Source organism: Coregonus lavaretus, assembly GCF_964263955.1.
Source record: "Coregonus lavaretus genome assembly, chromosome: 2".
NCBI classification, from domain to species: domain Eukaryota; kingdom Metazoa; phylum Chordata; class Actinopteri; order Salmoniformes; family Salmonidae; genus Coregonus; species Coregonus lavaretus.
Genome location: NC_139989.1, coordinates 64364218 through 64389816, shown reverse-complemented (window position 1 = coordinate 64389816; position 25599 = coordinate 64364218). Strand labels below are relative to the sequence as shown.

General features: G+C 45.5%; 1 protein-coding gene across 1 annotated transcript; it reads left to right on the top strand.

Annotated features, from left to right (window-relative positions):
* The first annotated feature begins 1586 nt into the window (after positions 1-1586).
* Positions 1587-25599, top strand: LOC311148904 (WD repeat domain phosphoinositide-interacting protein 1-like). Its single transcript, XM_084185924.1, has 14 exons — positions 1587-1923; positions 8810-8892; positions 12024-12190; positions 12520-12616; positions 12769-12866; positions 13346-13438; positions 13827-13897; positions 15746-15853; positions 18667-18745; positions 18938-19023; positions 19652-19759; positions 21235-21374; positions 21508-21608; positions 24379-25599. Exons 1-14 carry the CDS (start codon positions 1814-1816, stop codon positions 24427-24429), a joined length of 1392 nt encoding a protein of 463 aa, XP_084042050.1. The 5' UTR covers positions 1587-1813; the 3' UTR covers positions 24430-25599.

Genomic DNA, 25599 nt, shown 5'->3' with positions numbered 1-25599 from the left:
ACACTGGGGCCCCTCAGGGGTGCGTGCATAGTCCCCTCCTGTACTCCCTGTTCACCCATGACTGCATGGCCACGCACGACTCCAACACCATCATTAAGTTTGCCAACAACACAACGGTGGTAGGCCTGATCAACGACGACGATGAGACAGCCTATAGGGAGGACAGTGACCTAGCAGTGTTGTGCCAGGACAACAACCTCTCCCTCAATGTCAGCAAAACGAAGGAGCTGATTGTGGACCACAGGAAACAGATGGCCAAGCATGCCCCTATCCACATCGACGGAGCTGTAGTGGAGTCAGTCGAGAGCTTCAAGTTCCTCTGTGTCCACGTCACTAAGGAATTAATCTGGTCCACACACACCAACACAGTCGTGAAGAGGGCACGACAACGGCTCTTTCCCCTCAGGAGGCTGAAAAGATTTGGCATGGGCCCTCAGATCCTCAAAAAGCTCTACAACGGCACCATTGAGGGCATCTTGAATCGCTGCATACATCACCGCTTGATATGACAACTGCTTGGCATCCAACCTCAAGTCGCTACAGAGGGTAGTGCAGACGGCCCAGTACAACACTGGGGCAGAGCTCCCTGCCATCTAGGACCTCTATACATGATGGTGTCAGAGGAAGGCCCTAAAAATTGTCAAAGACTCCAGCCACCCTAGTCATAGACTGTTCTCTCTAATACCTCACAGCAAGCGGTACCGGTGCACCAAGTCTGGAACCAACAGGACCCTGAACAGCTTCTACTCCCAAGCCATAAGACTGCTAAATAGTTAACCAATAGCTACCCGGACTATCTGCATTGAACCTTTTTTGCAACTCTTTTGACTCATCACATACGTTGCTACCTATATGTACATATCTACCTCCATTACCTCGTACCCCTGCACATCGACTCGGTACTGGTACCCAGTGTATATAGCCAAGTTATCGTTACTCATTGTGTATTTATTTATACGGTTATTATCTTTCTATTATTTTTCTATTTTACTCTCTGTATTGTTGGGAAGGGCCCGTAAGTAAGCATTTCACTGTCAGTTGTTTACGAAATATGTGACAAATAAAATGTGATTTGATTATAGCATCTGTGACAGCATGGACAGCATTTCCATTTTAAAGTACTCAATTTTATTCTTCTTCATTGGCTGATTGCTCCCAACTCATAGGAATCCCCACCCAGTAGACTACTTTAAATGGTGGAAGCCCTCAATGGCAATGTCTATGCTAAAATGGGTTATATCCACGATGAGTCCTCTATCTGAGTCCTCTATCTATCTCTAGACAACAGGCACAACTCCGATATAAAGTAGTTTTTTCAAAGTTGGGCTTATTTTCTGGGAGGAGTAAAACCTCTTGCTTCGCGTCTTCCTCTCTGGCGCTGCCAATACTAAAACAGACTTTTGGCCAATACAGGCCTCTATCATTCTCTATGCACCTGACCAATCAGAATCGAGCCGACGACAACATTGAATTTCGCTTTTAGCCAACTGCGACGGGAAATCCGAGTGACTCAACAAGCTGTCAGCTGTTCTTGTTTTGCTTCGGTTTTTCCCCTTCTTCTTCCTCCAGAGTGTCTGATCTCTCCTGTAATAACTAAGAACATTTATGGAACTCAGATTTGGACTCTAAAAACACCGGAAATACGGAGTTCAAAACACCCAGGCCTATGATTAGATCGGTTTACTGTTAAAAAGGCGATCGAGATTTCTTCTCAGCTGGATCCTCAATCCGACGCTATCGTGCTAAGAGGCAAAACCGATCCCAGGCCTCCGATCCAGGGCGGAGGGAGGGAAAGAGGTCGCTGGGAATCGGGATGGAGACGGGAGAGGGAGCAGACGGTCCTAGCGGACCGGGTGAACCGGGAGCCGGGCCGGGGACGGATCTGGCGGGGCTTGGCTGCGCCTCTTTCAACCAGGACTCCACGTAAGCGCCTCCGAACCCGCTGCCTGTTGGGCTGGTTGCCGACAACAGAATGCTCTCTCTGCAAATGTCCTCGTCATTTTCTATAAAATAAGCTATGGATAAATATACCTGTCAGTATGATATCATGGTGATGCAATCTTAAAACATATTTCCCTTTCATCGTGAGGTCCTAAAATCATAATTAAATAGCCCATAGATGTTATAGAATTATACATAGCGGCTATATAATCAGAACGTGATGATCAGAAAGGGCTGTTCACAGTCATCTGAACCAAATACACTAATTATGCTTAAACCCTAAACCACAGGATTTGTTCTAAAAAGCTTTGAAAGCTCGGAGTGAAAGTGTTCAGCCAAGGCTACTGATGAGAAAGACGGAGAGTGTTGACAACAGGGGATGGAACCGTTCTGGAGGCAGAACAACAGGACTTCAAAAGCACTCCTGTTATACACGCTAATAGAAAATAGAAATATATTGATCCCTTTCTCAATGTCTTCATTTTAAAGTGGGGTATAGGACTGGACCAACACAGTAATAAACTAGTATAATAATAATAATAATAATAATAATAATAATAATAATAATAATAATCTCACTAAAATAAGAGATTGAGACGAGAGAGAGTTCCTTTGCCTAATGTAAGCACTAACTGAGAACGCTTGAATCGCCAAGCTCAACTACTTTTCATGAACAGAGCGCTATCCCAAATGGCATCATATTCTCTATGTAATGCACTAGTTTTGACCAGGGCCTGTAGAGCACTATGTAGGGAATAGGGTGTTATTTGGGGACGCAGCCTAACTTTCAAATCGCCTGCTCACCTGATATGTGGCTGGCTGGCACTGTGGAGAGAATTCTCACAACCTGTCCATAGCTTCTGTCGTAGGCTAGGTACTAGGTAACACACCTTGAACAGGAGAGTGTTTATCTGATGAAGGAATGCAGAACAGAGTAGACCTGTTGTCCTGTCCTGTTGTGTTTGGATCAGGTTGAGAGCTTCAAGTTCCTTGGTGTCCACATCACCAACAAACTAACATGGTCCAAACACACCAAGACAGTCGTGAAGAGGGCACGACAAAACCTATTCCCCCTCAGGAGACTGAAAAGATTTGGCATGGGTCCTCAGATCCTCAAAAGGTTCTACAGCTGCACCATCGAGAGCATCCTGACTGGTTGCATCACTGCCTGGTATGGCAACTGCTTGGCCTCCGACCGCAAGGCACTACAGAGGGTAGTGCGTACGGCCCAGTACATCACTGGGGCCAAGCTTCCTGCCATCCAGGACCTCTATACCAGGCGGTGTCAGAGGAAGGCCCTAAAAATTGTCAAAGAGTCCAGCCACCCTAGTCCTAGACTGTTCTCTCTGCTACCGCACGGCAAGCGGTACCGGAGCGCCACGTCTAGGTCCAAGAGGCTTCTAAACAGCTTCTACCCTCAATCCATAAGACTCCTGAACATCTAATGAAATGGCTACCCCCCCCCCCCCCCTCTTTTACGCTGCTGCTACTCTCTGTTTGTTATCTATGCATAGTCACTTTAATAACTCTACCTACATGTACAGTGGGGAGAACAAGTATTTGATACACTGCCAATTTTGCAGGTTTTCCTACTTACAAAGCATGTAGAGGTCTGTAATTTTTATCATAGGTACACTTCAACTGTGAGAGACGGAATCTAAAACAAAAATCCAGAAAATCACATTGTATGATTTTTAAGTAATTAATTTACATTTTATTGCATGACATAAGTATTTGATACATCAGAAAAGCAGAACTTAATATTTGGTACAGAAACCTTTGTTTGCAATTACAGAGATCATACGTTTCCTGTAGGTCTTGACCAGGTTTGCACACATTGCAGCAGGGATTTTGGCCCACTCCTCCATACAGACCTTCTCCAGATCCTTCAGGTTTCGGGGCTGTCGCTGGGCAATACGGACTTTCAGCTCCCTCCAAATATTTTCTATTGGGTTCAGGTCTGGAGACTGGCTAGGCCACTCCAGGACCTTGAGATGCTTCTTACAGAGCCACTCCTTAGTTGCCCTGGCTGTGTGTTTCGGGTCATTGTCATGTTGGAAGACCCAGCCACGACCCATCTTCAATGCTCTTACTGAGGGAAGGAGGTTGTTGGCCAAGATCTCGCGATACATGGCCCCATCCATCCTCCCCTCAATACGGTGCAGTCGTCCTGTCCCCTTTGCAGAAAAGCATCCCCAAAGAATGATGTTTCCACCTCCATGCTTCACGGTTGGGATGGTGTTCTTGGAGTTTTACTCATCCTTCTTCTTCCTCCAAACACGGCGAGTGGAGTTTAGACCAAAAAGCTCTATTTTTGTCTCATCAGACCACATGACCTTCTCCCATTCCTCCTCTGGATCATCCAGATGGTCATTGGCAAACTTCAGACGGACCTGGACATGCGCTGGCTTGAGCAGGGGGACCTTGCGTGCGCTGCAGGATTTTAATCCATGACGGCGTAGGCGTAGTGTGTTACTAATGGTTTTCTTTGAGACTGTGGTCCCAGCTCTCTTCAGGTCATTGACCAGGTCCTGCCATGTAGTTCTGGGCTGATCCCTCACCTTCCTCATGATCATTGATGCCCCACGAGGTGAGATCTTGCATGCCCCAGACTGAGGGTGATTGACCATCATCTTGAACTTCTTACATTTTCTAATAATTGCGCCAACAGTTGTTGCCTTCTCACCAAGCTGCTTGCCTATTGTCCTGTAGCCCATCCCAGCCTTGTGCAGGTCTAAAATTTTATCCCTGATGTCCTTACACAGCTCTCTGGTCTTGGCCATTGTGGAGAGGTTGGAGTCTGTTTGATGTTGTGTGTGGACAGGTGTCTTTTATACAGGTAACGAGTTCAAACAGGTGCAGTTAATACAGGTAAGGAGTGGAGAACAGGAGGGCTTCTTAAATAAAAACTAACAGGTCTGTGAGAGCCGGAATTCTTACTGGTTGGTAGGTGATCAAATACTTATGTCATGCAATAAAATGCAAATGAATTACTTAAAAATCATACAATGTGATTTTCTGGATTTTTGTTTTAGTTTCCGTCTCTCACAGTTGAAGTGTACCTATGATAAAAATTACAGACCTCTACATGCTTTGTAAGTAGGAAAACCTGCAAAGTCGGCAGTGTATCAAATACTTGTTCTCCCCACTGTACATATTACCTCAATTACCTCGACTAACCTGTGCCCCCGCACATTGTCTCTGTACTGGTACCCCCTGTATATAGCCTCGCTACTGTTATTTTACTGCTGCTCTTCAATTATATGTTTTTTTTTTTTTTTTTAGGTATTCTTTCTTAAAACTGCATTGTTGATTAAGGGCTTGTAAGGAAGCATTTCACTGTAAGGTCTACACCTGTTGTATTCTGCGCATGTGACAAATAAAAATTGATTTGATTTTGATTTGAACATACAATTACTTCAACAATACACAGCTCACTTAATTTTTCCGGTGCAACTTTAGGCTACATTTTCTTTCAAGATACGATGGGCTAAATATTATGGTTGTGAGAAAATAAAAACTTAAAGTTTGATGTCTCTGCCACGAATTTCCAGTTTGAAAACGCTCTCCAAACTACATATTCCCAATGCATTTTGATACGTCGGCCAAAGGTGTGCGTTTTTGATAGGCCTAAAATGATTTTTGCCATAGGCCTTTGTAATACATAGCCTGCATTGGGGATTTTATTCATCAGAGATCTCACAATAAAAACAGCATTCAAAACTAAAACTAAGAAAGTTCAGGATAAAGATTAACAAAGATACATTTAAACAAAGTCTGGAACAATGAGTACAGTGAAGACAGAGAGCTTACTGTGGAATCTGTCTGTGTGTGGTCAAATGAAAAACTGCAAACACTTTTTCTGTCTTTCACTGATGATGATTGCAGGTTTGTACCTGTTTCAGAGCAGGACCGGACATGAGCACCAGACAGCCCCATCGAGTGGAACAGAGTAGTGGCTCTGAAAAACAGATGTGTATTTAGAACATGCCCAATGTAAAAACTCAGCAAACTTTTTAAACACTCCTAGTGTCGACCCAAATGGCACCCTGTTCTCTATATAGTGACTGTCCTCCCTGCTAGATGACTGTTCTCCCTGCTAGGTGACTGTCCTCCCTGCTAGGTGACTGTCCTCCCTGCTAGGTGACTGTCCTCCCTGCTAGGTGACTGTCCTCCCTGCTAGATGCCTGTCCTCCCTGCTAGACGACTGCCCTCCCTGCTCAGTCATCTTAATTTACATTTACGTCATTTAGCAGACACTCTTATCCAGAGCGACTTACAGTTAGTGAGTGCATACATTTTCATAGGTGCCTGTCCTCCCTGCTAGGTGACTGTCCTCCCTGCTAGGTGACTGTCCTCCCTGCTAGGTGACTGTCCTCCCTGCTAGGTGCCTGTCCTCCCTGCTAGATGCCTGTCCTCCCTGCTAGATGCCTGTCCTCCCTGCTAGGTGCCTGTCCTCCCTGCTAGATGACTGTCCTCTAGATGCCTGTCCTCCCTGCTAGGTGCCTGCCCTCCCTGCTATGTGCCTGTCCTCCCTGCTATGTGCCTGTCCTCCCTGCTAGGTGACTGCCCTCCCTGCTAGGTGACTGCCCTCCCTGCTAGGTGCCTGTCCTCCCTGCTAGGTGACTGCCCTCCCTGCTAGGTGACTGTCCTCCCTGCTAGGTGCCTGTCCTCCCTGCTAGGTGACTGTCCTCCCTGCTAGGTGACTGTCCTCCCTGCTAGGTGACTGCCCTCCCTGCTAGGTGCCTGTCCTCCCTGCTAGGTGCCTGTCCTCCCTGCTAGGTGACTGCCCTCCCTGCTAGGTGACTGCCCTCCCTGCTAGGTGACTGCCCTCCCTGCTAGGTGACTGTCCTCCCTGCTAGGTGACTGCCCTCCCTGCTAGGTGACTGTCCTCCCTGCTAGGTGCCTGTCCTCCCTGCTAGGTGCCTGTCCTCCCTGCTAGATGACTGTCCTCTAGATGCCTGTCCTCCCTGCTAGGTGCCTGTCCTCCCTGCTAGGTGACTGCCCTCCCTGCTATGTGCCTGTCCTCCCTGCTAGGTGACTGCCCTCCCTGCTAGGTGACTGCCCTCCCTGCTAGGTGACTGCCCTCCCTGCTAGGTGACTGCCCTCCCTGCTAGGTGACTGCCCTCCCTGCTAGGTGACTGCCCTCCCTGCTAGGTGCCTGTCCTCCCTGCTAGGTGCCTGTCCTCCCTGCTAGGTGCCTGTCCTCCCTGCTAGGTGACTGCCCTCCCTGCTATGTGCCTGTCCTCCCTGCTAGGTGACTGCCCTCCCTGCTAGGTGCCTGTCCTCCCTGCTAGGTGCCTGTCCTCCCTGCTAGATACCTGTCCTCCCTGCTAGATGACTGCCCTCCCTGCTCAGTCATCTTAATTTACATTTATGTCATTTAGCAGACGCTCTTATCCAGAGAGACTTACAGTTAGTGTGTGCATACATTTTCATACTGCCCCCCCCCCCCCCCATGGGAAACGAACCCACAACCCTGGCGTTGCAAGCGCCATGCTCTACCAACTGAGCTACAGGGGACAGTTAATGATGTAACTGTGCTGAAGGAGGACCTAACCTAAATGAGTTAATTCTTCTTCTGTTGGACAGCAGTAGTGCATCTCAGTCAAGATTTGCATACTAGCCTACTTTATGCAAATAATATTATTTATTTTATGTTAATTGAGTTCACTGGAAGGCGACACGTGGTTTACTCAATAAACAAAAGAAAAGTTCCTACAATTTGAATTATATGAATAATTAAATAGTCGTTTTTAATTACTCAAGGGTTTCACATCACAGAACCATAGAGATCATATAATGTAATTCCTTGGATAGAATCGTGAACATACTGTATCAGAACGTCACTGAGAACAGACATTCTCAGTGGTGGAATAGCATTCACTCTAGTAAATCTGATCTCAGGACTGTATGTGTTTGTGTCGTGTCTGTAACAACAGGAACACTTAACCAAGATACAGATGTCTGTTAGACCTGTGTTACTCAGTATCAGATAGGACGTTTGTATTAGACCTGTGTTACTCAGTATCAGATAGGACGTGTGTATTAGACCTGTGTTACTCAGTATCAGATGGGACGTGTGTATTAGACCTGTGTTACTCAGTATCAGATAGGACGTGTGTGTTTGTGTGGGCAGTTTTATCAGTTCTCTCAGAAACGTTGCATCAGTTTGGAAACATGATGACTATACAGTGTGTGTGTGGAGAGTGAGTGAGAAAGAGAGAGTGAGAGAATAAGAGAGAGAGAGTGAGAGAGAGAGAGAATGGGAGAGAGTGTGTGTGCAATACTTACTTTGTATTTGGACTGGCTATGCAAAATGATAACTGAGCAAGTTCAAGCACATCAGTACTCCATAGGCAATATCATGTTTAACAGAAACTGAAAATGATATTTCAGTCATGTAGTTTGGGGAAATTCCCTCCTGCCCAGAAAGGATGGAGAACATAGAGTTTACATGAGGAAAGAGTCACACTTTCAACTTTCAAATTCTATGTTTTTGTCCCTTTATCAAAAGTCCTTGCAGCAAACTTTAAAACAAAGTAAATGTTTGGGGTTCTGGAATCCCCAAAATAAACAATGCCTATAAAAAGCCTTGAGAGCAAAGTCTGGTGTGCATGAGATGAGTCACACTTCATTGACATGTTTTTACCGTAGCAAGTTCAATGTATTTTTTACTTATCTACCTCTGCTCGTTGTGTGTGTATGTGTGTGTGTGTGTGTGCACACTGTAATACTCATGAAGAAACTAGTCACACATTGACTTATAATATTATATATGTGTTTATCAACCTCTTTTCAACCTCTGTATGTGTTGTTGTTGTGTGTGTGTGTGTGTGTGTGTGTGTGTGTGTGTGTGTGTTCCCAGGTCATTGGCAGTGGGAACCAAGACAGGCTATAAGCTGTTCTCTGTGACCTCAGTGGACAAACTGGACTGCATCTACGAGAGCGGTTAGTATAGCCCCGTCCCAAACAAACCCCTTGACCCTTACCCTAGTCCCCGTCCCAAACAAACCCGTCCCAATCAAACCCCTTCTCTTAGAACTCGTCCCAAACAAACCCCTAGACCCTTCCCCTAGACCCTTCCCCTAGAACCCGTCCCAAACAAACCCCTTCCCCTAGAACCCGTCCCAAACAAACCCCTAGACCCTTCCCCTAGAACCCGTCCCCCAAAAAAACCTTCCCCTAGAACCCGTCCCAAACAAACCCCTAGACCCTTCCCCTAGAACCCGTCCCAAACAAACCCCTTCCCCAAGAACCCGTCCCAAACAAACCCCTAGACCCTTCCCCTAGAACCCGTTCCAAAAAAAAACCTTCCCCTAAAACCCGTCCCAAACAAACCCCTAGACCCTTCCCCTAGAACCCGTCCCCCAAAAAAAACCTTCCCCTAGAACCCATCCCAAACAAACCCCTTCCCCTAGAATAGACTTAGTTCCAACACCTCTGCCTCTCTCTGATAGGCTGCCTGTACTCTGACTCCTATACCAGAGCCTTGTACAGTGCCTTCGGAAAGTATTCATACCCCTTGACTTTTTCCACATTTTGTTACGTTACGGCCTTGTTCTAAAATGGATTAAATAAATACAAATCATCAGCAATCTACACACAATACCCCATAATGAAAAAGTGAAAACAGGTTTTTAGAAATAAACAACTGAAATACCTTATTTACATAAGTATTCAGACCCTTTGCCATGATACTCGAAATTGAGCTCAGGTGCATCCTGTTTCCATTGATCATCCTTGAGATGTTTCTACAACTTGATTTGAGTCCACCTTTGGTAAATTAAATTGATTGGACATGATTTTGAAAGGCACGCACCTGTCTATATAAGGTCCCACAGTTGACAGTGCATGTCAAAGCAAGAACCAAGCCATGAGGTCAAAGGAATTGTCCGTAGAGCTCCGAGACAGGATTGTGTCGAAGCACAGATCTGGGGAAGGGTACCAAAAATATTCTGCAGCATTGAAGGTCCCCAAGAACACAGTGGCCTCCATCATTCTTAAATGGAAAAAGTTTGAAACCACCAAGACTCTTCCTAGAGCTGGCCGCCCGGCCAAACTGAGCAATCGGGGGAGAAGGGCCTTGGTCAGGGAGGTGACCAAGAAATCGATGGTCACTCTGACAGAGCTCTAGAGTTCCTCTGTGGAGATGGGAGAACCTTCCAGAAGGACAACCGTCTCTGCAGCACTCCACCAATCAGGCCTTTATGGTAGAGTGGCCAGACGGAAGCCACTCCTCAGTAAAAGGCACATGACAGCCCGCTTGGAGTTTGTGAAAAGGCACCTAAAGACTCTCAGACCATGAGAAACAAGATTATCTGGTCTGATGAAACCAAGATTGAACTATTTGGCCTGAATGCCAAGCGCCACGTCTGGAGGAAACCTGACACCATCCCTACGGTGAAGCATGGTGGTGGCAGCATCATGCTGTGGGGATGTTTTTCAGCAACAGGGACTTGGAGACTAGTTATGTACGAGGCAAAGATGAACAGAGCAAAGTACAGAGAGATCCTTGATGAAAACCTGCTCCAGAGCGCTCAGGACCTCAGACTGGGGCGAAGGTTCACCTTCCAACAGGACAACGACCCTAAGCATACAGCCAATTCAACGCAGGAGTGGCTTCAGGATAAGTTTCTGAATGTCCTTGAGTGGCCCATCCAGAGCCCGGACTTGAACCCGATTGGAGAGACCTCAAATTAGCTGTGCAGCAACGCTCCCTATCCAACATGACAGAGTTTGAGAGGATCTGCAGAGAACAATGGGAGAAACTCTCCAAATACAGGTGTGCCAAGCTTGTAGCGGCATACCCAAGAAGACTCAAGGCTGTAATCGCTGCCAAAGGTGCTTCAACAAAGTACTGAGTAAAGGGTCTGAATACTTATGTATATGTGATATTTCCGTTTATTTATTTATTTATAAATTAGCTAAATTTTATAACAACCAGTTTTTGCTTTGTCATTATGGGTTATTGTGTGTAGATTTATGAGGGGGGGAAAACAATTTAATACATTTTAGAATAAGGCTGTAACATAACAAAATGTGGAAAGAGTCAATGTGTCTGAATACTTTCCGAAGGCACTGTATTGGGATCTGATATGATCTCCCTTCAAGGCTCTGACTCATACAGTACTCTGCTCTGCCAAGCTGTAGCATTGTTCAGCCCATATATAGGATCTCATTCTAGTTCTGTCCAGCCTTTCTCTGGGCATTAGTGTCAGTTACAGGGAAATTCATTGGCAGTCCTCTTCCAGTGACGGGTAATTCTCTGTTAGTCTACTTCCTTGTGGTGAATCACTGGCTGTGTTCCAAACTTCATAGAGCCCTATGGCCCTTAGTCAAAAGTAGTGCACTATATAGGCAATAGGGTGTAATTTGGGTTGCAGACACTGTGTGTAGACTGATAACTGGTTGACAGACAACAGTGGATAGATGGATCACTTCACTAGCCACCAGTCTCTGGTCATTTACTGCTCAGTTCATTATTACTGGCAGACAGACACAGTGATACGGTGTGGAGATAGCGTCCTGCCGTGGTTGGTTTCTAATACCAGGCTACCTCAGCCCCCCAGGACACTAATACCAGGCTACCTCAGCCCCCCAGGACACTAATACCAGGCTACCTCAGCCCCCCCCCAGGACACTAATACCAGGCTACCTCAGCCCCCCAGGACACTAATACCAGGCTACCTCAGCCCCCCAGGACACTAATACCAGGCTACCTCAGCCCCCCAGGACAATAATACCAGGCTACCTCAGCCCCCCAGGACACTAATACCAGGCTACCTCAGCCCCCCAGGACACTAATACCAGGCTACCTCAGCCCCCCAGGACACTAATACCAGGCTACCTCAGCCCTCCAGGACACTAATACCAGGCTACCTCAGCCCCCCAGGACACTAATACCAGGCTACCTCAGCCCCCCAGGACACTAATACCAGGCTACCTCAGCCCTCCAGGACACTAATACCAGGCTACCTCAGCCCTTCAGGACACTAATACCAGGCTACCTCAGCCCCCCAGGACACTAATACCAGGCTCCCCCCATCCCCCTGTGTGTCACCCTTGCTCTCCCCCATCAGAGACCCCAGATGTGTACATCGTTGAGCGGTTGTTCTCCAGCAGTCTGGTGGTGGTGGTTAGTCTCTCCATGCCCCGACGTATGAACGTCTACCACTTCAAGAAGGGAACGGAGATCTGCAACTACAGCTACAGTAACCACATCCTCTCTGTCAGACTCAACAGACAGGTAATAGAACTACAGTAACCACATCCTCTCTGTCAGACTCAACAGACAGGTAATAGAACTACAGTAACCACATCCTCTCTGTCAGACTCAACAGACAGGTAATAGAACTACAGTAACAACATCCTCTCTGTCAGACTCAACAGACAGGTACAGTAGATTGGACACGTATACATACATGGATACACGCAGATATGCATGGACAGATATGTAGGTCTCTTGCTAAACAACAATGACAATGTTTCAATGGGAACTTGAGTGTTCTCTCTCTGTCTCTCTCTCTCTCTCTCTCTCTCTCTCTCTCTCTCGCCCTCTCTCTCTCTCTCCTGTAGAGGCTGGTGGTGTGTCTGGAGGAGTCAGTCTACATACACAACATCAAAGACATGAAGCTGCTGAAGACCCTACTCAGCACGCCCTCCAACCCCTCAGGTAAACACACTATATACAGTGTCCATACAGAACGGTGTTTCCCAAACCAGTGTGTCTGCTCTATGTCTTTCTGATGGGTTGGGAAAAGCAGAAGCTGTCTTTCTGTGGACTGAAAGGAAAATGGATCAATAAAGTATTTTTCTTCTGTTCAGGTCTGTGTGCTCTGTCCATCAACCATTCCAACTCCTACCTGGCCTACCCAGGCAGCTCCACCATCGGAGAGATCATAGTTTATGACGCCAACAACCTGGTAAGGCCTACTATACTACTGAACTACTACTGAACAACTACTGTACTACTACTACTACTATACTACCACTGTACTACTATACTACTACTATACTAATATACTACTAGTATACTACTTTACTATACTACTACTGTACTACTATACTACTGTACTACAGTACTACTACTATTGTACTACAGTACTACTACTATTGTACTACTATACTACTACACTACTGTAATATTACTGTACTACTATACTACTTTACTATACTACTGTACTACTACTATACTAGTATGATACTGTACTACTACTATACTATTATACTACTACTACTATACTATTGTACTACTGTACTACTATACTACTACGGTACTACTATACTACTGTACTACTATACTATTATACTACTGTACTACGATACTACGATACTACTGTACTACTACTACCATACTATTATACTCTCTCTCTCTCTCTCTCTCTCTCTCTCTCTCTCTCAGAGCACTGTGACAATGATCCCGGCCCATGACAGTCCCCTGGCTGCTCTCACCTTCAACGCATCAGGCACCAAGCTGGCCAGCGCCTCGGAGAGGGTAAGCACTGAGCACTACTAGGATAGCTGCCCCTAGTGACAGGAGGCCAGCACTGCTTTTTGACAGCTTACCTGGATATTGTAGTTAGGCCCTGGCTATGTCAAAAACATTTAGTACTTGACTAGTAATAGATGTATTCTGCTACAGCACATACAGTGTCTTATAAGCCCATGTGGGCGGGGCATCCTGAAGAGGCATGACACCATACTAATATAATAATACAGTGTAGCTAGACAGCCCTGACTAGGAGGGACTGACTCTCTTCCTGTCTCCCTTTATTCCCCAACGCTTGGCTCTTCCTCTCTCCCGTCTTCATATCTCTGTCTCTCCCTCCCTCCCTCTCTCCCTCTCTCCTGCTCTCCCTCCCTCCCTCCCTCCCTCTCTCCAGGGTACTGTAATCCGTGTGTTCTCCATCCCAGAGGGACAGCGTCTGTTTGAGTTCCGCAGAGGGATGAAGAGGTCAGAGTTCACACAACAGAACATAAACTGTATAAACACACGTTATACTGTAACAGAACACATAAAACACACATTATGAACAGGACCAACAGAACACATAAAACACACCTTATGAACAGGACCAACAGAACACATAAAACACACCTTATGAACAGGACCAACAGAACACATAAAACACACCTTATGAACAGGACCAACAGAACACATAAAACACACCTTATGAACAGGACCAACAGAACACATAAAACACACCTTATGAACAGGACCAACAGAACACATAAAACACACCTTATGAACAGGACCAACAGAACACATAAAACACACCTTATGAACAGGACCAACAGAACACATAAAACACACCTTATGAACAGGACCAACAGAACACATAAAACACACCTTATGAACAGGACCAACAGAACACATAAAACACACCTTGTGAACAGGACTAACAGAACACATAAAACACACCTTATGAACAGGACTAACAGGACACATAAAACACACCTTATGAACAGGACCAACAGAACACATAAAACACACCTTATGAACAGGACCAACAGAACACATAAAACACACCTTATGAACAGGACCAACAGAACACATAAAACACACCTTATGAACAGGACCAACAGAACACATAAAACACACCTTATGAACAGGACTAACAGAACACATAAAACACACCTTATGAACAGGACCAACAGAACACATAAAACACACCTTATGAACAGGACCAACAGAACACATAAAACACACCTTATGAACAGGACTAACAGAACACATAAAACACACCTTATGAACAGGACTAACAGGACACATAAAACACACCTTATGAACAGGACCAACAGAACACATAAAACACACCTTATGAACAGGACCAACAGAACACATAAAACACACCTTATGAACAGGACCAACAGAACACATAAAACACACCTTATGAACAGGACCAACAGAACACATAAAACACACCTTATGAACAGGACCAACAGAACACAGGACATTTCTGGACATTTCCTCGTCTAGGTTCTCTATTCCCGCCCCCAATGAAATAACGACCTATCAGGAGCATGGGAAACCGTAAGGATTTTGCTGTGGTAAACAAATAAATACTTAATTTCAGTGATACGGATTGATTGTCAAATAGTTAAATCTACTCTTGGTCAGCTACAAAAGCAGGTTTAATTTACACCGATGATAACACCCACCAGAGGGCGAAAATGTCTTCAAAGACGTTGACCGCAAACAACACTATAATTAACACTGGCAACACTGCAGCCATAGATGTAATCTCCAGATTGGGGAGACAGGCATGTGTTTATTTTAAATTTATTTGACCTTTATTTAACTAGGCAAGTCATTTAAGAACAAATTCTTATTTACAATGACGGCCTACACCGGCCAAACCCGGACGACGCTGGGCCAATTGTGCGCCGCCCTATGGGACTCCCGAGCACGGCCGGTTGTGATACAGCCTGGAATTGAACCAGAGGGTCTGTAGTGACGCCTCAAGCACTGAGATGCAGGGTGAGATGCAGTGCCTTAGACCGCTGCGCCACTCAGGAGCCCGAGTGGTGCAATGCAGAGTAGTAGACTAACATTATGACAACATCAGAACAGACTGAAGACAGGTTTCTGAGTTTATAAGAAGCTCCACCACATGGCTCAGTATTGGAGTTGAGTCATGTGGAATAGAACAGGCAAAACAAGGGAATATCAAGCTGAAATGTTTTGCGTTTCAAATGCATCTTTCATAGATAGATGACGTCATTGGTGTAATTAAGTTCTTACTAACAGTATGAGTGTAGAAGAGACTTATAATAACTTCCTGTGTGTGTGTGTCTGCAGGTACGTCAACATCAGTTCCCTGTCCTTCAGTCCTGACGCCCAGTTCCTCTGTGCCTCCAGCAACACTGAGACCGTACACATCTTCAAACTGGAACAGCATGGACCCAGGTACACACACACAACCACACAAACACACACACACACACACACAGAAGGAGTCACCCTCAACCTGGCAAGTCTACATGGGGAAAACACTCTCACTCTCTCTCTCTATCCCCCTCTCTTTAACCCTGTATCTCCCTGTCTCTCTCTGTGCATCTCAATGTCTCTCTGTGTATCTCCCTGTCTCTCTGTGTATCTCCCTGTCTCACTGTGTATCTCCCTGTCTCTCTAACCCTGTATCTCCCTGTCTCTCTAACCCTGTATCTCCCTGTCTCTCTCTGTGTATCTCCCTGTCTCTCTCTGTGTATCTCCCCGTCTCTCTCTGTGTATCTCCCCGTCTCTCTCTGTGTATCTCCCTGTCTCTCTAACCCTGTATCTCCCTGTTCTTCTAACCCTGTATCTCCCTGTTCTTCTAACCCTGTATCTCCCCGTCTCTCTCTGTGTATCTCCCTGTCTCTCTAACCCTGTATCTCCCTGTTCTTCTAACCGTGTATCTCCCTGTCTCTCTCTGTGTATCTCCCTGTCTCTCTGTGTATCTCTGTCTCACTGTGTATCTCCCTGTCTCTCTAACCCTGTATCTCCCTGTCTCTCTAACCCTGTATCTCCCTGTCTCTCTCTGTGTATCTCCCCGTCTCTCTCTGTGTATCTCCCCGTCTCTCTCTGTGTATCTCCCTGTCTCTCTAACCCTGTATCTCCCTGTTCTTCTAACCCTGTATCTCCCCGTCTCTCTCTGTGTATCTCCCTGTCTCTCTAACCCTGTATCTCCCTGTTCTTCTAACCCTGTATCTCCCTGTTCTTCTAACCCTGTATCTCCCCATCTCTCTCTGTGTATCTCCCTGTCTCTCTAACCCTTTATCTCCCTGTCTCTCTCTGTGTATCTCCCTGTCTCTCTGTGTATCTCCCTGTCTCTCTGTGTATCTCTGTCTCACTGTGTATCTCCCTGTCTCTCTAACCCTGTATCTCCCTGTCTCTCTGTGTATCTCCCTGTCTCTCTGTGTATCTCTGTCTCACTGTGTATCTCCCTGTCTCTCTAACCCTGTATCTCCCTGTCTCTCTAACCCTGTATCTCCCTGTCTCTCTGTGTATCTCCCTGTCTCTCTGTGTATCTCTGTCTCACTGTGTATCTCCCTGTCTCTCTAACCCTGTATCTCCCTGTCTCTCTAACCCTGTATCTCCCTGTCTCTCTCTGTGTATCTCCCCGTCTCTCTCTGTGTATCTCCCCGTCTCTCTCTGTGTATCTCCCTGTCTCTCTAACCCTGTATCTCCCTGTTCTTCTAACCCTGTATCTCCCTGTTCTTCTAACCCTGTATCTCCCCGTCTCTCTCTGTGTATCTCCCTGTCTCTCTAACCCTGTATCTCCCTGTTCTTCTAACCCTGTATCTCCCCATCTCTCTCTGTGTATCTCCCTGTCTCTCTAACCCTGTATCTCCCTGTCTCTCTCTGTGTATCTCCCCGTCTCTCTCTGTGTATCTCCCGGTCTCTCTAACCCTGTATCTCCCTGTCTCTCTCTGTGTATCTCCCCGTCTCTCTCTGTGTATCTCCCGGTCTCTCTAACCCTGTATCTCCCTGTCTCTCTCTGTGTATCTCCCTGTCTCTCTCTGTGTATCTCCCTGTCTCTCTCTGTGTATCTCCCCGTCTCTCTCTCTGTGTATCTCCCTGTCTCTCTAACCCTGTATCTCCCTGTCTCTCTCTGTGTTTCTCCCCATCTCTCTCTGTGTATCTCCCGGTCTCTCTCTGTGTATCTCCCGGTCTCTCTATCCCTGTTACTCCCTGTCTCGCTAACCCTGTATCTCCCTGTCTCTCTAACCCTGTATCTCCCTGTCTCTCTCTGTGTATCTCCGTCTCTATAACCCTGTATCTCCCTGTCTCCCTTACCCTGTATCTCCCTGTCTCTCTCTGTGTATCTCCCCGTCTCTCTCTCTGTGTATCTCCCTGTCTCTCTAACCCTGTATCTCCCTGTCTCTCTCTGTGTTTCTCCCCATCTCTCTCTGTGTATCTCCCGGTCTCTCTCTGTGTATCTCCCGGTCTCTCTATCCCTGTTACTCCCTGTCTCGCTAACCCTGTATCTCCATGTCTCTCTAACCCTGTATCTCCCTGTCTCTCTCTGTGTATCTCCGTCTCTATAACCCTGTATCTCCCTGTCTCCCTTACCCTGTATCTCCCTGTCTCTCTAACCCTGTATCTCCCTGTCTCTCTCTGTGTATCTCCCTGTATCTCCCTGTGTATCTCCCTGTCTCTCTCTGTGTATCTCCCTGTCTCTCTCTGTGTATCTCCCTGTCTTCTCTAACCCTGTATCTCCCTGTCTCTCTAACCCTGTATCTCCCTGTCTCTCTCTGTGTATCTCCCTGTCTCTCTAACCGTGTATCTCCCTGTCTCTCTAACCCTGTATCTCCGTCTCTCTAACCCTGTATCTCCATGTCTCTCTCTGTGTATCTCCCTGACTCTCTCTGTGTATCTCCCTGTCTCTCTCTGTGTATCTCCCTGTCTCTCTCTGTGTATCTTCCTGTCTCTCTAACCCTGTATCTCCCTGTCTCTCTCTGTGTATCTCCCTGTCTCTCTCTGTGTATCTCCCTGTCTCTCTCTGTGTATCTCCCTGTCTCTCTCTGTGTATCTTCCTGTCTCTCTCTGTGTATCTCCCTGTCTCTCTCTGTGTATCTTCCTGTCTCTCTAACCCTGTATCTCCCTGTCTCTCTAACCCTGTATCTCCCTGTCTCTCTAACCCTGTATCTCCCTGTCTCTCTAACCCTGTATCTCCCTGTCTCTCTCTGTGTATCTCCCTGTCTCTCTAACCCTGTATCTCCCTGTCTCTCTCTATGTAGTGGAGAGGAGGAGTGTCCTACCTGGGGATCATACGTAGGGAAGATGTTCTCTGCAGCCAGCAGCTACCTCCCAGCCCAGGTGTCTGTCTTATTTGCATTTCCTTTCTTGTTCCCTGCATGTTTATATATTATGCTTATTCTTATTCAATACTATTTCAAATACTTTTTTAGTTGCTGTACTGAGAGGAGATCTTGTAAGTAAGCATGTCATTGTACTGTGTACACCAAGCTGTATCCTGTCATACGACAATAAACTTTGATTGGATTTGAGGTGTCTGGAGTGATGAGTCAGGAAAGAGCCTTCGCCACTGTACGCCTCCTAGTGGCCGGGCAGAGGAACGTCTGTACCCTCGCCACGTGAGTCTCCCTGTGTGTGTGTGTGTGTGTAGGGCGTGTGTTTGTGTGTGTAGGGTGTGTGAGTTTGAGTTTGTGTGTAGGATGTGTGTGTGTAGGGTGAGTGTGTGTGTGTGTGTGTGTGTGTGTGTAGGGTGTGTGTGTGTGTGTGTACTGTATAGGGTGTTGGTGTGTGTTTTTGGTCTCATTAGGTTTTGGTCTTCTATTTGTTATACACAGTAATAGACAGTATTACACAGTAATAGACAGTATTACACAGTAATAGCCATAGTAGACAATAATATACAGTATTACACAGTAATAGACAGTATTACACAGTAGTAGACAGTATTACACAGTAGTAGACAGTAGTAGACAGTAGTAGACAGTAGTAGACAGTAGTAGACAGTATTACACAGTATTAGACAGTATTAGACAGTATTACACAGTAATAGACAGTAGTATACAGTTACACAGTAGTAGACAGTAACATACAGTATTACACAGTAATAGACAGTAGTAGACAGTTTAAAATACTATATAGTAGATCATCCTGACCTGATCCTAGAGTAATGGCCATAATTGATAGAGTACTGTATGTCCTGTTACACTGGGTGTGAGGGTGTCATGGCTGGCTGTGTCTGTCTGTCAGGATCCAGAAGCTTCCTCGTCTGCTGGTGGCCTCCTCCGACGGACAGCTGTTCATCTATAACGTAGACCCTCAGGACGGAGGAGAGTGTGTCCTGGCTCAGAAACACAGGTGAGAGGTCAACTCAGGTCAGAGGTCAATCGAGGTCAGAAGCCCTTACTGCTGCTTTGCTAATCAAACAAACTTCTGAAAGTGATATATGGAAAACCATCATCTGCAACTTATTCAATACCAGACCTAGTATTCATGTTGTCATCTGCAACTTATTCAATACCAGACCTAGTATTCATGTTGTCATCTGCAACGTATTCAATACCAGACCTAGTATTCATGTTGTTATCTGCAACGTATTCAATACCAGACCTAGTATTCATGTTGTCATCTGCAACGTATTCAATACCAGACCTAGTATTCATGTTGTTATCTGCAACGTATTCAATACCAGACCTAGTATTCATGTTGTCATCTGCAACGCATTCAATACCAGACCTAGTATTCATGTTGTCATCTGCAACGTATTCAATACCAGACCTAGTATTCATGTTGTTCTCAAAATCAATCTCGTCACTTTCGCTGTGTTTGTTCCTTTTCTCTGTCTGTCTGTCTGTTCTCTCTGTCACGGTCTGTCTGTCTGTTCTCTCTCTCTGTCTGTCTGTCTGTTCTCTCTGTCATGGTCTGTCTGTCTGTTCTCTCTGTCTCGGTCTGTCTGTCTCTGTCTGTCTGTTCTCTCTCGGTCTCTGTCTGTCTGTTCTCTCTCTGTCTCTGTCTGTTCTCTCTCTTTATCTGTTTCTCTCTCTCAATTCAATTTCAATTTAAGGGGCTTTATTGGTATGGGAAACATAAGTTTACATTGCCAAAGCAAGTGAAATAAACAGAACAGTAAACATTACACTCACAAGTTCCAAAAGAATAAACACATTTCAAATGTCATATTATGTCTATATACAGTGTTGTAACAATGTGCAAATAGTTAAAGTACAAATGAGAAAATAAATAAATATATATGGGTTCGATTCCCACAGGGGGTATAAGAAAAAAATGTATAATAATGTGACTAAACTGTAAGTCGCTCTGGATAAGAGCGTCTGCTAAATGACTTAAATGTAAATGTAAATATGGGTTGCATTTACAATGGTGTTTGTTCTTCACTGGTTGCCCTTTTCTTGTGGCAACAGGTCACAAATCTGGCTGCTGTCTCTTGCTGTCTCTCTCTGTACCATCTCTCTCTCCCTCTCTCTCTCTTTCTAACCCCTCTCTCTCTATACCCTCAATCTCTCTCTCTACCCTCACTCTCTCTCTACCCTCACTCTCTCTCTACCCTCACTCTCTCTCTACCCTCTCTCTCTCTACCCTCTCTCTCTCTACCATCTCTCTCCCTCTCTCTTTCTAACCCCTCTCTCTTTCTAACCCCTCTCTCTCTACCCTCTCTCTCTACCATCTCTCTCCCTCCCTCTCTCTTTCTAACCCCTCTCTCTCTTCCCTCTCTCTTTCTAACCCCTCTCTCTTTACCCTCTCTCTCTCTACCATCTCTCTCTCCCTCGCTCTCTCTTTCTAACCCCACTCTTTCTAACCCCTCTCTCTCTCAGGTTGTTTGGTGAAGATGAGGACAAGGAGGAGGGGGTGGAGTCAGAAGGGTCAGAGGTCACGGTGCCCGTCCAGGCATGTCCATCATACGCCGCCACTGTTGCCATACCAACCACCGGCCCAGTCACTACCACGCTCACAGGTGTGTGTGTGTGTGAGAGAAAAGACATCAGCGAGAGAGAGAGAGAGAGATGGACGGAAAGAGAGATTTGTGTTGTATCTGTAAAGGTGTGTGTGTATAACTTTACCTGTAACCTCTCTCCTCTCCTCCCCAGGTTACTCTGAGGACGGTGGGGCTAAGAAAGGCGAGGTGATCCCAGAACATGAGTTTGCCGCGGGTCCCGTCTGTCTAGATGATGAGAATGAGTTTCCTCCAGTGAGCAACCAGCAACTCTCCTAGCCTGGTCCTATACAGAAATAGTAGTCCTGCTAACTCTCCTAGCCTGGTCCTATACAGAAACAGTAGTCCTGCTAACTCTGCTAGCCTGGTCCTATACTGAAACAGTAGTCCTGCTAACTCTGCTAGCCTGGTCCTATAGAGAAACAGTAGTCCTGCTAACTCTCCTAGCCTGGTCCTATATAGAAACAGTAGTCATGCTAACTCTGCTATCCTGGTCCTATACTGAAACAGTAGTCCTGCTAACTCTGCTAGCCTGGTCCTATACTGAAACAGTAGTCCTGCTAACTCTGCTAGCCTGGTCCTATACTGAAACAGTAGTCCTGCTAACTCTCCTAGCCTGGTCCTATACTGAAACAGTATAGGCCGCGGGTCCTGCTAACTCTCCTAGCCTGGTCCTATAGAGAAACAGTAGTCCTGCTAACTCTGCTAGCCTGGTCCTATACTGAAACAGTAGTCCTGCTAACTCTCCTAGCCTGGTCCTATAGAGAAACAGTAGTCCTGCTAACTCTGCTAGCCTGGTCCTATAGAGAAACAGTAGTCCTGCTAACTCTGCTAGCCTGGTCCTATAGAGAAACAGTAGTCCTGCTAACTCTCCTAGCCTGGTCCTATACTAAAGGACAGCTCCTAGTTAGTGGTAAGCAACAGTAGTACCTCTGGGATACTGAGCCTAGAAGGACATAAAGTAGAATCAGATCACATTTAAAGAGTTGACCATACTCTCTTTATATTCCACTCTGGTGCCAGCTAGGGTCCATTTAGAAACATAGTAACTATAATACTAGCCTAGTCCCCTTCCCTACCCCCTACTACCCCTTATAACAGTGGCCCAGTTAGCAAGGCCTCCATACTAACTTCTACAAAACAATGGGCTTAACTCCTACAGTATACACTGAGTGAACAAAACATTAGGAACACCTCAATTTGTCGGGGCTTGGACTCTTCAAGGTGTTGAAAGCGTTCCATAGGGATGCTGGCCCATGTTGACTCCAATGTTTCCCACAGTTGTCGGCTGGATACACACGGGAAACTGTTGAGCGTGAAAAACCCAGGAGCTTTGCAGTTCTTGACACAAACTGGTGCGCCTGGCACCTGCTTACCATACCCCATTCAAAGGCACTTAAATATTTTGTCTTGCCCATTCACTCTCTGAATGGCACACATGCACATTCCATGTCTCAATTGTCTCAAGGCTTAAAAATATATATTTTGAACCTGTCTCCACCCCTTCATCTACACTGATCAATAAGGGATCATAGCTTTCACCTCGATTCACCTGGTCAGTCAGTCTATGTCGTGGAAAGAGCAGGTGTTCCTAATGTTTTGTGTACTCAGTATATATACAGTAGGTTTTATAATACGTTTTTTTTTTTTTATGCTGACGGTTGCAATGTGTTTCACTCTGTGAATACCGGTATTACTTTAATATATCATTCCTCTGGAATTGCTATTTTAGCTTGTATGCGATTTTATAAATGTTACCTTCTTAATATTACGTGTTTAATGAATCAAGTGGGGTTTTGCCATGACGGATTTTGAAAGAACCTTTCAGATGTATAGGCCAGGATTAAATTCGATCGTGGGTGATAAGCGTTGGGGCTTTTAAAGGAAATGTTCACGCCTTCGCAGATATTACATTTGCGGTAAACGCTGCATATGTCGACTCAATCGGATATTGCCTTTAAAAGTCGCAATGCCGATAACCCGCGATCAGATGGAATCCTAGTTGCATGTGGACAGTTCTGTTGGTGTAATTGTTATATTAATCCACAAGGGGGTGCTGTTGTCCCACTGTGTGAGACCCTATTGCTCAGTGAAATCTGTAAGAAAGTAGAAGTTGCTCCTAAGCACTTATCTAGGATCAGCATACTCCTGGCCAGTCCTGACCTTTACTATATGAAGGTTAAGTGCAATACTGGTCCTAGATCAGTGTACAAGGAGAAGATTTTACGTTGCTCTATTGGCGACTGGGGTATAGAGAGAGCCCATGATTCTCAATGTCAGCCTTTTTCAAACCTCTCCTCGGGGACACCCAGACGTTTCACAGTGTTGTTGTAACCCTGAGCTAGCGCCTGATTATTAGCAGTCAAGTGCTTGTTGACCGGTCGTAGCATCAGGTGTGCTAGGACAGGCTGGGGGTTGCCGAGAAGAGGTTGGGAAGAGGCTACCTATGTAATGCCCTCCTAGTGTATATGTCCTATTGGAATGAATGTCTACCTGTAGTTCTTTCTCATTCTCTGAGAAGGGAGTGTAAGAGGTAATACATATCCATGTGACTACACTATAATAATGATGTCGTTTTCTTAAAGTTCTTGGCATGACTGTGTTTTATAACGTATAACGAAATCTGTTTGTACAACTCTGTCTAGTCTGTCCCATGCCTGGTCCTAGAAAACCTTGTCTGAGAGCATTAATTGCAGGATTTATCTTAGTGGAGTGTTTTTAAAACCTTTTCCTTGATATTGGTAAAGGTGGACATGTTATCTTTAGTCTGTCTCTCAGGGTTGGGGTCAATTCCATTTCAATTCAGTCAATTCAGGAAGTACACTGGAATTGACTGCGCTGCTTTTGACCCTGGTAGTGCACCTGGTGTAAAGTAGTGCACTATATAAGGAATAGGGTGCCATTTGGGACGCACCCTGAATTGACATGGAAGGAACCTCAACCATGTTGTCTCTATTATAACACAACTATGACCAAAACCATTCAACCTGACCCCTGACCCCGGTCTGTTTTGGTGTTTTGGTAGATAAATTGGTGCCGCGACGGAACTCGAGGTGGCCAGTGGCGCCGTCTGTGAGGGTAGAACGAAGGAAGAAAGGACAGGAGGACAGGCGGGCAGACGGACAGACAGACAGACAGGTGTTAGAACACACTAACACCTGGTCTGGAACCACTTACAGGAGGGCCGTTGCATGAGCTAGGACAAAGTAAACGAGAGGGAAAAAATACTCTTGTTTTAGGGTGCTAAGTTATTTTTTAATTAAGTGATTAAAAAATAAAATAATATTGATGATTTCTAATTGGAGGGGGGGGTCGGTGTTTGTGAGCCGGTGTGTTACAGTCCTGGGTCAAATATATAATGTCAAACACTTTCAAATACCACTATGTCCTAAAAGGCACCCCTGTTCCCTATTTAGTGCACTACTTTTGACTGGGGCTCTGCTCAAAAGTAGTGCACTATGTAGGGAATAGGGTGCCTTTTGGTACACAGTCCAGGGCTGTGCTTAGTTTAGTTCAGTGGTTCCCAACCATGGGTACTAGGACCGACTTGAGAAGACTCATGAGACCATAGGCCTACTGGTAAAATGCACATGAGGGGGTAAATCAGGTGTACTCCGGGCAGAGCAAGATTCAGTTGGTGGTAAAGTAACCGAAAAAGGTTGGGAACCACTGGTTTAGTTTACCCTGTATAATGTAACCAATGGAATATTCCCAAAAGGGCAAACTCCAAGCTAAATCAAGGTCACAAAGGCTATGTCTCAAATGGCACCTTGGAAGAGCAGTGGAAGTATTAGAGACCATGGAAGTGATCCGTCTCTGCTGTGTTAAGACTCTACTGTACGAAGTGCACGACTGACATGTCGGAAATATAACCACGTTTTTTCATTGCTACATACATTACTTGACAAAAATATTTTATAATAGAATAATTCAATTGTTTAATTTTTAGCATCATCACAACTTTGTATTATGTTTGTTATTATTAACATAAAGATTAGGAGTTTAACCGTTTTTATTATAATGTTGATTTTGTTTTAATTCTGTGTATCTGGATGTATTGATACTTATTAAGTGTTTACATGTGCGCCTCTGGGACACGATCCAGCAGGTCGTTTTGTATGTACGTGCCGATGATATCATTTGTAAAAGTGCGAAGTTTGCGGATTGCACAAGACCAAAAAAGAAACCACACAGAAACCAACAAATAAAGAACTAGACTTCAGTAGGAATGGAATTATGCAAATCA

What these genes read in the sequence shown, in the direction of transcription:
- LOC311148904 (XM_084185924.1), top strand. Translation starts at nt 1,814, where the DNA reads ATGGAGACGGGAGAGGGAGCAGACGGTCCTAGCGGACCGGGTGAACCG. An exon ending in CTGTCAGACTCAACAGACAG is followed by an intron (nt 12,191 to 12,519) that starts GTAATAGAACTA and finishes TCTCTCCTGTAG; the next exon opens with AGGCTGGTGGTGTGTCTGGA. An exon ending in TTCCGCAGAGGGATGAAGAG is followed by an intron (nt 13,898 to 15,745) that starts GTCAGAGTTCAC and finishes GTGTGTCTGCAG; the next exon opens with GTACGTCAACATCAGTTCCC.